Here is a 14648-nt window from a genome sequence, read left to right as displayed (position 1 = left end):
GCGGGATTCACTCAAGCTCTTTGTATATTCAATTGAATTTAATTCAATATGTACCAATTTGTCCAAACGAATTCGCATTCGAAAGAAATGGCCAAGGAATGCATTGAATTCGTGCTAACGAATTGAAAAAAATTAAAGGCTCAAAACTTGTCCAGTGAATTGGTACGGATAGAAGGTTCGGAAGTTCAATACAGTTTCACGAATTCAGGAAAATTGCATCATGGCTCCAATTCGTATTTGTCACAAAGCGGGATTCACGAAAGCTCTTTGTGAATTCTTTTTAATTCATTTCAATTAGTTTTCGTTTACTGGGAGGCTACATTGAACCAGGTTTTTTATAAAGTCCAAGAACTAATTAAATTTTACAAATTTTGATCAGGTTTTTTTATCAAAATAAAACTGAAGTACTCCTTTAGTTAATACACACGTTACAAACACAAATTATTATGATTAAATAATTAAATTTAATTTTTTTCTAGCCAGTTACACTTTTCTTATTTTGAAGAATGTGTGTCTACATTGAACCACCTCTAATAAAACACTTCAGTTTACTTCGAAAATAATATTTCCACTTACACATTGTAAAAAATCTTATTCTCGACTCAAAAAAATAGAGAAATGTTGTTAAATAGTTATTATTTGTTAATATAGGAAGTTAATATATTTCGATGTCAGGTTAGCTAGCAAAAGTGACAGTTTAAGTTTATCTCGTTGACAATTGTAATGAAAGCATGTCTTTCAGTATTTTTCTTACTAATTAGTAGAGCAGATAACTTTACCACTCTTAAAATTGAAAATTCTTTGCTTTTTTGGGTGGTTCAATGATGCCGCACTCACTGTATTCACATGACATTCACAACAAAAATTGTTTATAATAAATTTATGTAAGACTTAAAATTCTGTATCACATCGGATTATTGAAGTTGACACACTAAGCGAACTAAATCACAACTTTACTAATGTTTAAAACTTCCTTTTTTAATAAAAAACATCATTATATTTCCACAAAATTTTTTGTTTTGTACGTGAAAAACAGTTTTTTTAGTTTTTCTTTGCAAATAATAAACCTACGTGCCGGAAATTTTTGGACATAGTCTGCTTTGGTAATACTAACTTATATACTAACTTATATATTGAATAAGAAAAAATTGCACTCAGTCATTTCTTAGAAAACTGAAGTGGTTCACTGTTAACGCTGGTTCAATGTAGCCTACTCTCCCCTACTTGAAAAATAATATTTCCACTTACACATTGTAAAAAATCTTATTTTTCACTCAAAAAAAAAATAGAAAATTGTTGTTAAAGAGTTATTATTTGTTAATATAGGAGATTAATATATTTTAATGTCAGGTTAGGTACACTCAGAGAAAAAGTTTATTTCACTTAACCAAACTGTTTAATTAACCTATTTTATTTGTCACGATAAAACAATTTTGTTGATTTAAATAAAAATTTGGTTTATTTTTATAAATACGTAAAATTTGTTTGGTTATTGGAAAGAAATTTTTTATTTGAAGTTGTTTGTTTCATTTAACCAAATTTGGGTTTTGAATAGAGAATATTGTTTAGTTAAATACAGTTTGATCGACACAACACACAAATTTGTTTGATTCAACCAAATCATTTTATTTGAGTCAAACAAAAATATTTGCTTGTCTCAAAAAGTACATGTGTGAATTTAAAAATGGCGATCTCACTTGTCTACAGTCCGCGTTCGCGTCAAATTTATTTGTTAAATCGGTAAATCAAAGAAAAAAAATTATAAGTGTCGGTTAAATAAATATTAAATACATTGTGTTCATTGACTTACTGCATATTTAATTTGTACCAGTGAGAAGAATATTTACAAAAAGGTTTTGTGAAGTTTTCAGTTTGTTGTTTCGAATAAACTTTTTTCTGAGTGCACGTATAAAAATCATAATAATTATAATATGTTTAATGTAATATTTCAAATGTTTTTTTATAATTAAGTAATTTTGTTTATATGAAGAAATACATATATAATATTTTACTTAATTGTTATTTATTTTCCTGTAATAATGTTTGAGTTTCCTAATTTAATATTTTCTAGTATACATATTATTGGTTAATTTATAATTTATTATATCTATAATTTTAAAATATCAATAATTATATAATAAATTATAAATTAACCAATAATATGTACTAGAAAATATTAAATTAGGAAATTCAAATATTATTAGAGGAAAATAAATAACAAAATTAAATAAACAAAAATATTTATTTAAATGAACCAAATACGTTTACTAAAACTATTTATTTGAATCAAACAAATCTTTTCTCTTGAAATAAACAAATTTTTTAGTTATATTTAATAAATTTTTTTGGTTAAGTGTAATAAGCATTTGGTTAATACAAATAAACGTATTGGAAGAAATTTTTTGGTTGAATCAAACAAACGTTTGGTTGACTGTATAGCAATGCATTTATTTGGTTGATTCAACCAAAATTTGGTTGTTTCGAACAAATTTTTTTCTGAGTGTAGGTAAAGTGACAGTTTGAGTTTATCTCGTTCACAATTGTGATGAAAGCATGTCTTCCAGTATTTTTCTTACTAATTAGTAGAGCAGACAACTATACCACTCTTAAAATTGAAAATTCTTTGCTTTTTCGGGTGGTTCAATGATGCCGCACTCACTGTATTCGCATGACATTCACAACAAAAATTGTTTATAATAAATTTATGTAAGACTTAAAATTCTTTATCACATCGGAATATTGAAGTTGACACCCAAAGCGAAATAAATCACAAGTTTACTAATTTTTAAAACTTCCTATTTCAATAAAAAAACGTCATTATAATTCCACCAAATTTTTTGTTTTGTACGTGAAAAACTGTTTTTTAGTTTTTCTTTATAAATAATAAACCTACGTGCCCGAAATTTTTTGACATAGTTTGTTTCAGTAAAACTAACTTATATATCAAATAAGAAAAAATTTCACTCAGTCATTTCTCAGAAAATTTAAATGGTTCACTGTTGACGCTGGTTCAATGTAGCCTACTCTCCCCTAAATATAAAAATATTTTCAGTATCAAAATATCGATACTAATTACTATGAAGTTTAATTCAGTAGTATTTTGGGAGTCTCTGATTAATATTTTGATGTCAAAATAATGTAATGCAGAATTATTTATCAAATTAATCAAATATTTGCAAGAACTTCAGAAATATTGAAAATGGAAATTTTTTTGATTAAAATGATATTGTAGGATGTCAAGAATTGTAAGTCACCTGTGATACAATACAAGCATATTATGCAATGTAAAGACAAAAGTTAACATGGTGTCTATTTTTGTTTAACTTTCCTGCTTTGTTTTTTTTCACGGTTTATCTTTTTTTTGTCAAATTTAAATTTACTTGATTTTATCCATAAATAAATCTACAAATGGCTATAAAAATTTACTTATTTTATGAAAATACTCTTTCTTAAGTTAATATAAATATAGATTACATTACTAGCTGTCGTACCCGTCTTCGACAGTTTTCTGTTTCTACTAATACATTTAACAGGGTATCTACCAAACTGGAAAAAGCTGAGAATATGCCGAACCGGGAATTTTCCTATCAAATTAAGAAAAAGTTTCACTATATTAATTCGCTTTTAAAAAATTACTTTTTTAAAAGTAATTTTTACTTTAATTTTTATTGATGTATAATATTTATGAAAACAGACCCGAGTCAAAATTAAAGCCCTACTTTCAGCCTAAAATATAGGTCTTATGTTAGGTTTTAGCAGTTGTAACGTAGGGTCTATTTTCGGACTTATAAGCTTCTGTCCTGTCCTGTCCTGTCCTGTTTAAAAAAATTATTAAAGTGGATAGGATTTGATAGAATTTTCTTCCTTCAATCCTTGAAATTCGAATCCAATTTAATCAAATATTGAAAATCCAATCCACTTCTATCCAAAGTAGAAAATTAAATCCATTCCTATCATAAGTTTTGATGTACGTATTATCTATCAAAGTTAATAATATACTAAAATTCAATATTTTACTATCACGAGTTTGGATACGAATTCTGTCAAATTCTATGAGTCGAAAAATCTTATAATTTTCTATCCATGAGTTTTGATTGAATACCTATCAAATTCTTTCAGCATGAAAATACTATATTTCTCTATCAAAGATTTGGATACAAATTCTATCAAATCCTATGACCCTAGATATTTTATAGTTTTCCATCCATGAGTTTTGATTGAATACCTATCAAATTCTTTCAACATGAAAATCCAATATTTCTCTATGAATGATTTAGATACATTTTCTACCAAATCCTATTATCTGAAACGTCTTATAACTTTCTATCTATGAGTTTTGATGAAACACCTATTAAATTCCTTCCACATGAAATTTCACTTGTCATGTCAAATTAAAAATCAACAAGCTTCTTGAGTTTGGAATTTCCAACTCCAAATTTATATAGCTCAGTGAAGAATTAATGTCATCTTGGTTTAATTTGAATCGGGGATGCATTCTATTTGGAATTTAAAGTTTAAAAAAGAGTTTGATTAATCGCGAATTGGAATTCATAAAATTGTCATCTTCGCCAATTGTTATTTTTGCAAAAAATTATAATTGCAAATTTACATTTTTACAAATATTTATTTTAGTAAACTGTTATTTTGCAAATTTGTTATTTTTGCAAACTTGCATTCTTCGCAATTGACAGTTTTACAAATTGGTAAATACTTTTGCTAATTGTTATTTTTTGCGAAACTGCTTTGTTGTGAATCATTATTTCTGCTAATTGTTGTTTTGCAAATTTTATTTTTGCGAATTTGCATTTCTGGAATTGATATTTTTATGAATTTGTTACTGTTGCTATTTGTAATTTTGCCAATAGTAAGGTCAGACCAGCTCAATTGTGTTAAAAAATTTTCGCAATTTCATGCAATTTCACATGTAAAAAAACATTGTGTCACGTTTAGTAGAGACCCCCCCCCCCCTCCCCCCAAAACGTGACATCATTTGTGAACGCTCCCAATGTACATAACGAATTTTTTTTATTAAAAACACGCGCAAACTCCATAGTGGGAAAAAGTTGATTATTGTGGAAAATTCAGTCTAGAGGTTACAAATATTATTTGTTTTTAATAATTTTTTTTTAAATGAAAGTTTGTAAAATTGCGCACCGATCTGTGGCGGTAGAATTTTGAAAACTGTTAACAAATTTTTTTTATTTAACAATATATATGAACAAAAGAGAAAAAAAATTCCAAAATATTAGTTAACAAATGCGTAGCAATAATATTTTTTAAAGTTAAGATATCAGATTTAATCTGATTGGTGCACAATTTTATAAACTTTCATTTAAAAAAAATTTATTAAAAACAAATAATATTTGTAACTTCTAGACTTAATTTTCCACGACAATCAAATTTTTCCCATTGTGGAGTGGACGCGCGTTTTTAATAAAAAATTCGTTAGGTACATTCCAAATTGAAAATACCAAAATTTTTTATTAGGAGCTTCAAGAAGAGACTACTGAGTATACTTCCTATGAGTTTCATTGCATTTGGAGGGGTAGAGAACACATAAATAATTCAAATTGTTTATAAAATTGTTATTAAAAATAGGGAATTTTTAAATTTACAATCATGCAAATATTTTCTTTTAAAAGAGTGAACAATTTTGTGTAATCAGTGTAAGTTTTATTAATTTATGGTAAACGACTTTTGAGTTATTAATTTTTTTTAAAGTTTGTAATATTTTGTTAATGCAAAAAATAACAAAAATTTCAAAAAACGATTAAAAGTGTTTCATTGTTTTGTTGTGAACTACAGAGTTTCATAAAAGTTTTAATATTTTAGAAAATCATTGAAATTTTTTTAACACAGTTAAGCTGGTCTGACCCAGTCATTTTGCGAATTTTAATTTTTACGAATTTTCTGTTTTTTATTTCGCTTAATGTTATTTTTTGCAAATATTTGCAAAAAATTACAAAGCGGTCAAATGACATTTGAGCAAAAATTTATTAAATATTTAAATAATACTTTTAACATAATAGCAGATACAGGACTCGAACTAGGTCCGTAAATCCCGTACACTCTAAATCTGAATCAGTGAAAATTTCACTGATTTCAATTCAGTGGCCCAGTTTTCTTTAATTCATCAGTGGAATTTCACTGAGAATCAGTAAAAACCACTGATTGTCAGTGAAATTCCACTGATTCATCAAAGAAAACTGGGTCACTGAATTGAAATCAGTGAAATTTTCACTGATTCAGATTTAGAGTGTAAAAGTCCGTAACTTTGCTTGCAGTCCGTAAAAGTCCGTTTTTTTGAAAAAAAGGTCAGTAAAGTCCGTAATTTGATTAAAAAAGGTCCGTAAAGTCCGTAAATTATACGATATAATTTGAATAATTTTAGAGAAATTACAAATGATTGTAGAAATTCAATTATTTTCAAAAGTAATAAATTTTTTTTGCAAAAATTCAATTATGTTCAAAAATTTTTAAAAATTCTCGTCAAAATTTCAATTATCTTTAGAGATAATTAAATTCTTCTCCGAAATTCAAAAATTTCAATTAAATTCTTGTCACAATTTCAATGTTTTATAAAAATTTTTCTCAATTCAATGATTTTTAATAGATATCTACTATTCTAATAAAATTTTCCAAAAGAATTCAATTATCTAAAAAAAAATTTAATAAAATTCTACACAAACCTTTAATTATTTTCACAAAATAATAAAAATTTCCCAGAAATTCAATTATTTACAAATTTTATATAAATTTCTTAGCCATAATTCAATTATTTTCACTAATAATAAAACTCATAACAAAATTTCAATTATTTTAAATCAAATTTCTCGAAAAATGTAATTATTCATAAAAATTTTATTAACATTCATCAAAAGAATTCAATTATTTAAAAATTAGTTAATAAAATTCTTTATGAGAATTTATTTTTAAGAAGCAATCAATTATTCAATCAATTATTTATTTTTGTATTTAAATAATTGAATTCTCGTAGAATTTTCAAATCAAAACTGATTTGAAAATTATTTTTTTTTTAAATTATAGATAATAATTGAATATTAATAGCATTGGAGCATGAATTTTTAGAAAACATTGAATTTTGAAATGGTTTCAAGTTAAAATCTTGGAAAATCTGAATTCTTCGTTCTTTTCAACTAACAATTCTGTAGAATTATTATTTTTTTTAAAAGTTCTCGTGAAAATTGTAATTATTATCTTTTCAAATTATAGAATTCTTCGCAAAATTGTTTTCAAAACTTTTAATAAAATTATTGTCAAAATTTCAATTATCTTTAAAAATAATAAAATTCTTCTCCGAAATTTAATTATTTTCGAAAATTTTAATAAAATTCTTGTCAAAATTTCAATTTTTTATAAAAATTTTCCTCAATTCAATGATTTTTAATAGGCATCTACAACTCATTGCAGAATTTCTATTATTTTTAATCGAATTTCTCGAAAAAATGTAATTATTCTTAAACACAGAAAATAAAAAGTGTTATTTTAACACCGAATTTGGTGTTAAAATAACACGCAAAAAATTTAACCGTTACAGGTGGCGCCACATTCTATGTCGTTTAACATTGGTTAATTTAACACGCAACAAAAATCACACCAACTTTTTTCTAGTGAAAATTTAATTAAAATTCGTCAAAAGAATTCAATTATTTAAAAATTTATTAATAAAATTCTTTATGAGAATTTAATTTTAAGAAACATGCAATTATTCAATAAATTGTTTTTTGGTATTTAAATAATTAAATTCTAGTAGAATATTTTTATAAATAAAAATTGATTTAAAAATGGATTTCTGTTAAAATTTTAGGTTACAATTGAATATACAGCATGAATGTTTAGAAATAATTGAATTTTGAAATTAATTTTTTTGAAAAAGTTTAATTGAATTTTCTTTTTTATATTATTTGAAGTTTTTATTTTCTAATATATATTTAATTGAAGAATTTACGAATAATAGAAATTTCGTAAAATTGAATATTGATATAATTTTTAAACATATTGCAGTGAGTTCGTACATAAAAACTAAACATTTTTCTCTTTGGAACCCCATCTCTATAACTGTAACTGTTTCTGAAATATTCCATTTGTAACAACTGCACAGCGTAACAACCGCACCTAGTCTCCCCTATGTAATAAACTATAATGTATAACTATAATTTAATTAATTGAAATAATTATATTTTATGACTTCGAACAAACAATTTTGACATTCATAAATATAGTAAAACTTGAAAATCATTTTTTTCTTACAATCAAAAATTTTAATCAATTAATATTTTTAAAGTTGTCAATAAATGAATTCTTGAATATTATATTTCATGAATAAGTATTAGTCTTAGTATAATAAGCAAGAAAAAATAGTAAAATTGTTACAAAGAAAGATTCGTAATAAATTTCTAATTGAAACAAGTAAATATAAATATAAAAGAATGTAATATTAAATTATATACTTACATTTTTAAATCCATGTAGATTTTCCTGTTTCCTTAATTTACCAATTTTCTAAGATTATATTTCGTTAAAAAAATGTTAAGTTATGTATTTTAAGAAAATATTTGTTTCGCAGCATTTTAAGAATATTTTACTTTCTCAATTTTAAGTATCTGTATTTTTGAAGATTTTATTTTAGAAAAATATTTAAGTTACTTAAAAATATGGTTTTATTGAATATACAAAAAAATTTAATGCTATGAAAACAAAATATATTATAACATTATTGTAAGTTTAGGATAATTTGTGAAAATATAAAAAAACAAAATACGTTTTTAATACCCTTTATTAAACTTTTAATGTAAGATATCATTATCTTGTGTAAATAAAAAGTTTTATATTTTGAGGTAAAGTTTAACAAATATAAGAATTTAGAATCACATCTTTAATTTTTTAAATTAAGATATTTTTTTAAATAAACAAGTCATGACATAAATATACATACATACACACAACATTCACATGTACACATTAATTATATTTATACTATTTAAATATATACACTATATACATTATTTACATTAAAATAACAACAAACATATTTCACAATAAATAATTTGATAATAAAACATAAATTGTATAAATTACAATAAAATATAAAGCCCACACAGTACTAAAAGTTGCAGCAGTATTGACATTTTCTTATTAAAGTAACTGTTAAGAAAATGTTAATATTGATGCGAATTTGAGTACTGTGAATGGTAACTAGAAATTAAAACGAAAATCTAATGTTTCTATTTTTTGAGTTCATAATAATTAAATTTCAGATAGAATATTTCCAAACACCTGAAAATCTCTACAAGAAAGATAACTAAGAATCTTCTCAACAACTAGACACGGTAGCTTTTTTTCGCCGAAATTCATAAAAAAATCGATAGTTTTATCAACAGAAGCTTCTAATAATTTAATTCTTGACAATCTACGATTTATTAAAAGTGCATAACATGGGAAATTAGAACTTATATCTGTATTATAAGTCAATTCATTTCTTAATTTTGCAATTTTAATAACACGTACTAATGTTGAAAAATTCCACGTTAAAATATTGTAATATGAAAATTTTCTTCTGTGCACTACTATCGCTTTTCTTAATTCTTCCTGTTCTAGTTTTGACTTTTCAAAATATGTAGAAGCTTTATTGAAATGGCACGGTTTTATAAAACATTTAATATAATTTCCGATGTTATTCTCTCTTAAAGAGATGAAAGACAGAAGAACTTCTAATCCCTTTCCACCAGTTGACCACGAGCTTGAAACTAAACCTTGAGTATGGGAATCAGGAGACAAATTCCATAATTCATTGTCTCCTAATTCCAATAAGGTTAGCACAGCTTTAGGATTGTTAAAGGAAGCAGCCATTTGCAAAACCGTCCACCCTTCATTACTTCTGTTATTTAAATTTGCACCATGGTATGCGAAAAGTTCTATCATTTTGGAACATGGATTTTTCACATTTGTTATGTAATACATAAGAGGAGTATAACCCAAATAATTCCTTACATTGACGTCAATGCCTCTTGCCAGTAGAAGATCTACTGTTTTAAAGGCACCATCAATCGCTGCGAGATGAAGAGCTGTATTCTCTTCTGTATCATAAGCACAAAAGTCTGTAAGGAATTCCAAAAAAATCTTCATTTCTTTCCAACGACCTGTTCTGCACACTTCAAAGAAAGGATTAAAACCATTATGTCCTGAAATTTTAGGATTTGCTCCATAACTCAGTAATAGCTTTAATATCTTTCTATCAAAAACAGGTGTCGGAACGAAATTTGGATCATGCAATTCCTTACAGAAAGAATTCCAAGACAAATTTAAAACTTCTCGCGTGGTCCACTCACCGCAAACTAAATGCAATGGATTGCTTGTACAATCCGAATGTGAAATCAGTCCAAAATTGGTCTGACATGAATTCGGATTGACATGCGCTCCAAAGTTTAACAGAATACTGCAAATGTTCTCGTTTCCAAAATATGATGCGTAATGAAGAGGTGTTAAACCACTACGAGTTTTGCAATTGGGATCCGCTCCTTCTTGTAAGAGAAACAGCACAACTTCAGGCAGTTGAAGACTCACTGCGTAATGAAGTGCTGTTTCGCAAAATGTACCTTGAAAATTTAATTCAAAGGGAAGAAATCGATACTGTGTTTCATCTCTTTCCACATTACTCTCAATTAACGGTTTAGTGTAGCCTGTACTTTCTTCTAAATATTTCTCACAGTCTTCTAAAACTAATTGTAAAATATGTTTGTTGTCTACTTTTGCGGCGAAAAAAATTAACAACGGATAATCTAAATATTCACGATTGACGTATTTTTGAAGCTGAAGAAGTAGTTTTATGATATCGTCAATTTTATCATATTTAACATTTTTAAAAAGTCTTAAGTTTCTATTAAATATTAACTCTGTTTGAAAATTTTTATTAATATATAATGGCAAATTATTTACAAAAAATCTAACTACTTCTTCAGATCCAAAAATGATAGCCTGACGCAGTAAACTCCAATCGCTAATTTCCCTATTATTTAATAATATTTTAACTATATCTACCGAACTCTTAATGGCATAAAACAATGGAGTTTTCTTCTCTTTGTTGAAAGCATAAATATCTGCCCCTAAGTTACACAAAATTTCTACGGTGTCTAATGAGCCTTCTGTTACCGCAGCGTGTAAAAATGTGTTGCCGAATTTATCGCTTTGGTGAACGCTTCCTTGTAACAGCAACTCATTAACGAGACACTGATTATTCTGCCTCATTGCTTCCTTGAAACTCTCCATGACAATTTCGGAAAGGATGTTAAGAGGAACTGACGTATTTTCCATTATTGTTTTTTTGTCTCTTGCCGTTTGAATGTTGTGCCTTTAATGATTTCTGTAAAAAACATTAAAGAATATTTCTAACTGCATTTTAAATGTTATATCTATATAATTTATAAAGCACTAAAAGTTTCAAAAAATTCACAAGATATTCTATGGATATCCAAATTACGTCACACTTAGATTTATAGATACCTGGGATAACTCAGGAATATCTTATGAATATTCCAGCAAATATTTAATAAGATATTGAACTTTTTATATCCTGAGAATTTCTGGGTGATATTTCAGGATATTTTTAGAATGCTTTACGGATATATGTGGGATGTGGCATTTTTTGTCAAGAGAATAAATTATTTAAATATTTTCAGAATGAGCAAAAAAATCTTAAGCAATATAACTAAATTGAAAACGAAGTTATATTAAAGCAGTATATCGATACCAATTAAGTCAAACAAATGTATTATATTTAAAATTTTAATTTTATTTCTTTAGATTCTCCTTATTGTTTTATTTTCTTCCTTTATAGGTATTAGAAGAAAATAGTAATTTAAAAAACAAATATCCACCATCGATATTTTAGGGATGTCTTAGTAGAGGTAACTTTCAATATCACAGGGAAAGACTGAGTTGTAAAGTATAAAAATGTCGATTACAAACAGAAATATGGATTTTGTTAAAATGTGAAAAAAATAAAAATTAATCTTTTTAGAAAAAAGTTAGAAAATTGTATACTTATACTCGCTTTCATTACATATTTCAGTATATTTTTGTTATTGAAGTATATGTTCAAAAGGAAACTACAAGATTATGAATATTTTTAAAGTTACGATGAAAATCGTAAAAGTGATATACCACGGACCTGACAAGTATACCACAGTTAGGACACATAAATAAATAATAAAATAAATATTTTCTTTTCAATATCCGCGCTTCATAATAATGCCAATAGAAGTAAATTAAAAATAAAATTGAGTAATAAAATCACGCTTTCGTTAACATGTGTAGGTACAAAGTAGTTAACAGTTGGGGACATGAAAAACATGTTCGTATACGCAGAATATCATTATAATAATAATACTTTTATATGCAAAACATCTAGTTAGATTTGGCCTACAAAGTTCTCAAAAGATAGTCTCAATATTTGATCAAGTAACAATTTCGAAACAAAATTTCAAAAAAGTATGCCACGGTCATGACAATTTTACCCTATCTTCTAAATTTAAACTATAATAATAATTATTAGTTAATGAACGAAATTTAAAGTATCTTCAAGAACAGATTTACATTAAGTGGTTCATGAAGTAACTGGCAAAAAAATAATTTTAGTAGTTATTTAGCTTTGGAGACATGCAAAAATGACAGGTATTTGAAAATAACCCATACATCAATAGTATGCAGTCTGCCTGTCAAATTTTATTTTACTCACATTTTAACAAAATTCATATTTCCTGTTCGTAATCGGCATTTTCAAACTTTAGAACGATTTCGATATCTTTTCGATTAGAATGCCAAATCAGATCAAAAAAAGTTAGTTCCAAAGATCTAGGAGGGCGCAAGATTCACGATAAGAAAATAGAATTGGCCTAACCCACCAATACGGTTTTCACGCGATATACGGCTTAAGTCACCACCCGGTAAGAAGGCTTGAATAGAAAGCAGGAGGTATTAAAAATTATTTGATCATCAATAGGAAGACGAAAATTTTAAAGCAGTGTAATTTTATTATGAATTATGTTAGTGTGTATATTTAATAAAAAAACTCAAGAAAGAAAAACTAATCAATTAGAGCAACAAAGTCAATCTTCTTTAAAGAAGAAATACTTTAATATTTTCCACAATTAATTTTTCGCAACTTGAATTCTTACTCTTGAGTATGAAATAAAGTAAGTTCAATAGAAGTCACGCACCGAAGAAAGGTATCTCAGAAGCAAAAAATTTGAGGTTATGTTTTAAATTTTTTTAGTAAAAATACAGAAAGAGATTATTATTATATTCAAAATATTCAATGAATATTGGTTTCAAATTCAAATAATTAAAAATAAATCTTTAATGAAGATAAATCTAACACGAACCCAACTTATAATTCGATTCTCAGTAAAAAAAACTGATTCAAACGGATTGAAATGCATTAAGATTTTTTGTAGAAAGCGGGATTCATTCTAGCTCTTTGTATATTCGATTAAATTTGATTCAATTTGCCTAAAGTTGTGGGAACGAATTCGAATTCGTAAGAAATGACCAAGGCATGCATTGAATGCGTGCTGGCGAATTAAAAAAATTAAAGGTCCCAAAAATTGTCCATTGAATTAGTAAGAATAGAATGTTTGGAAGTTCAATACAGTTTGACGAATTCATGAAAATTGCAACATAGCTCCAATTCGTATTTGTCACAAAGCGGAATTCACTGAAACTCTTTGTGAATTCTTTTTAATTTATTTCAATTAGTTTTTGTTTACTGGGTTGTTTCTTAGGTAGCTTTCTTGGGAGCGCGTCACATATACTCTTTTTAGGAATTCAAAACTCAGGACAAAAAAGGAATAAAAAAGAATTCAATTTTTTCAATACTTTCTAATGCAAGCCTTTTTACCGGACACAAATTATGTTCGCTTACGGCTAATTCTTTATTTTTACTGGGTATACAATAAGAGACATTCCACGCCAAACCAAAATATCGTCAAAATTCACATTTTTTATTTGGATCAAACCTTTTTTATCTTTTAATACTAGTTGAAAAAGAGCTTCATGATTTTATTTCAAATTTTTTTACCCAGCCGTTTACAAGATACGAATTTTTCAAAACTTACGTTTTGAAAAAAAATGTTTTGAATGCTCATAACTTCTACAAATGTGGATCAATTTTAAACTTTCTTATATGAAAATTGTTTGTTTTTTCATAAACTTTTCAAAATTTTATAAAAAATATTTTTCAAAATTTTTTTACTGTATTTTTAACCCCTTGACTGCCGATGGCAAAGATCTTTGCCATTTCGGACTTTGCTCTGACTGCCGGAAAACTGACAATCTTTGCCATGATAAAAATTGATGTAAAAAAGTCAAAAATGGCTGAAAATTAAAAATAAAATGATTTCTAAAAAGACAACGCTATGCAGAATGCGACGCACGTTTCTGTTTTTAAATTCAATGAATTATAAAAATGTTATAAATTTTTAAAAACAACACTTTTAGCAAATTTTTCAAAATCTTTGCCATGGACAATACAATGCATTTTTATTTTAAAAATGTCTAAATTCGCCTGAAATCTATTACTCGGGGGTTTTCGGGGTCGCTGATTACAAATATGATGTCAGTTTATTAAAATT

At 26.3% G+C, this 14648-nt stretch overlaps 1 protein-coding gene across 2 annotated transcripts in view; it reads right to left on the bottom strand.

Moving 5' to 3' along the window:
* Positions 1–9211: 9211 nt before the first annotated feature.
* The window catches only part of LOC122511980 (ankyrin-1-like), a 42736-nt gene continuing 37299 nt past the window's right edge, over positions 9212–14648 (bottom strand). For both annotated transcript variants that reach the window (XM_043627580.1, XM_043627581.1), the window contains one exon: positions 9212–11380. In XM_043627580.1, the coding sequence (XP_043483515.1) occupies positions 9268–11331 (2064 nt within the window). In that variant the 5' untranslated portion in view covers positions 11332–11380 and the 3' untranslated portion in view covers positions 9212–9267. The remainder of the gene's footprint in view (positions 11381–14648) is intronic.

The sequence above is a fragment of the Leptopilina heterotoma genome, unplaced genomic scaffold, assembly GCF_015476425.1.
Source record: "Leptopilina heterotoma isolate Lh14 unplaced genomic scaffold, ASM1547642v1 Lhet_92, whole genome shotgun sequence".
Taxonomy (NCBI): Eukaryota; Metazoa; Arthropoda; class Insecta; order Hymenoptera; family Figitidae; genus Leptopilina; species Leptopilina heterotoma.
Note: the sequence above shows the minus strand (reverse complement) of the source record. Positions and strands in the feature narration are given on the sequence as shown.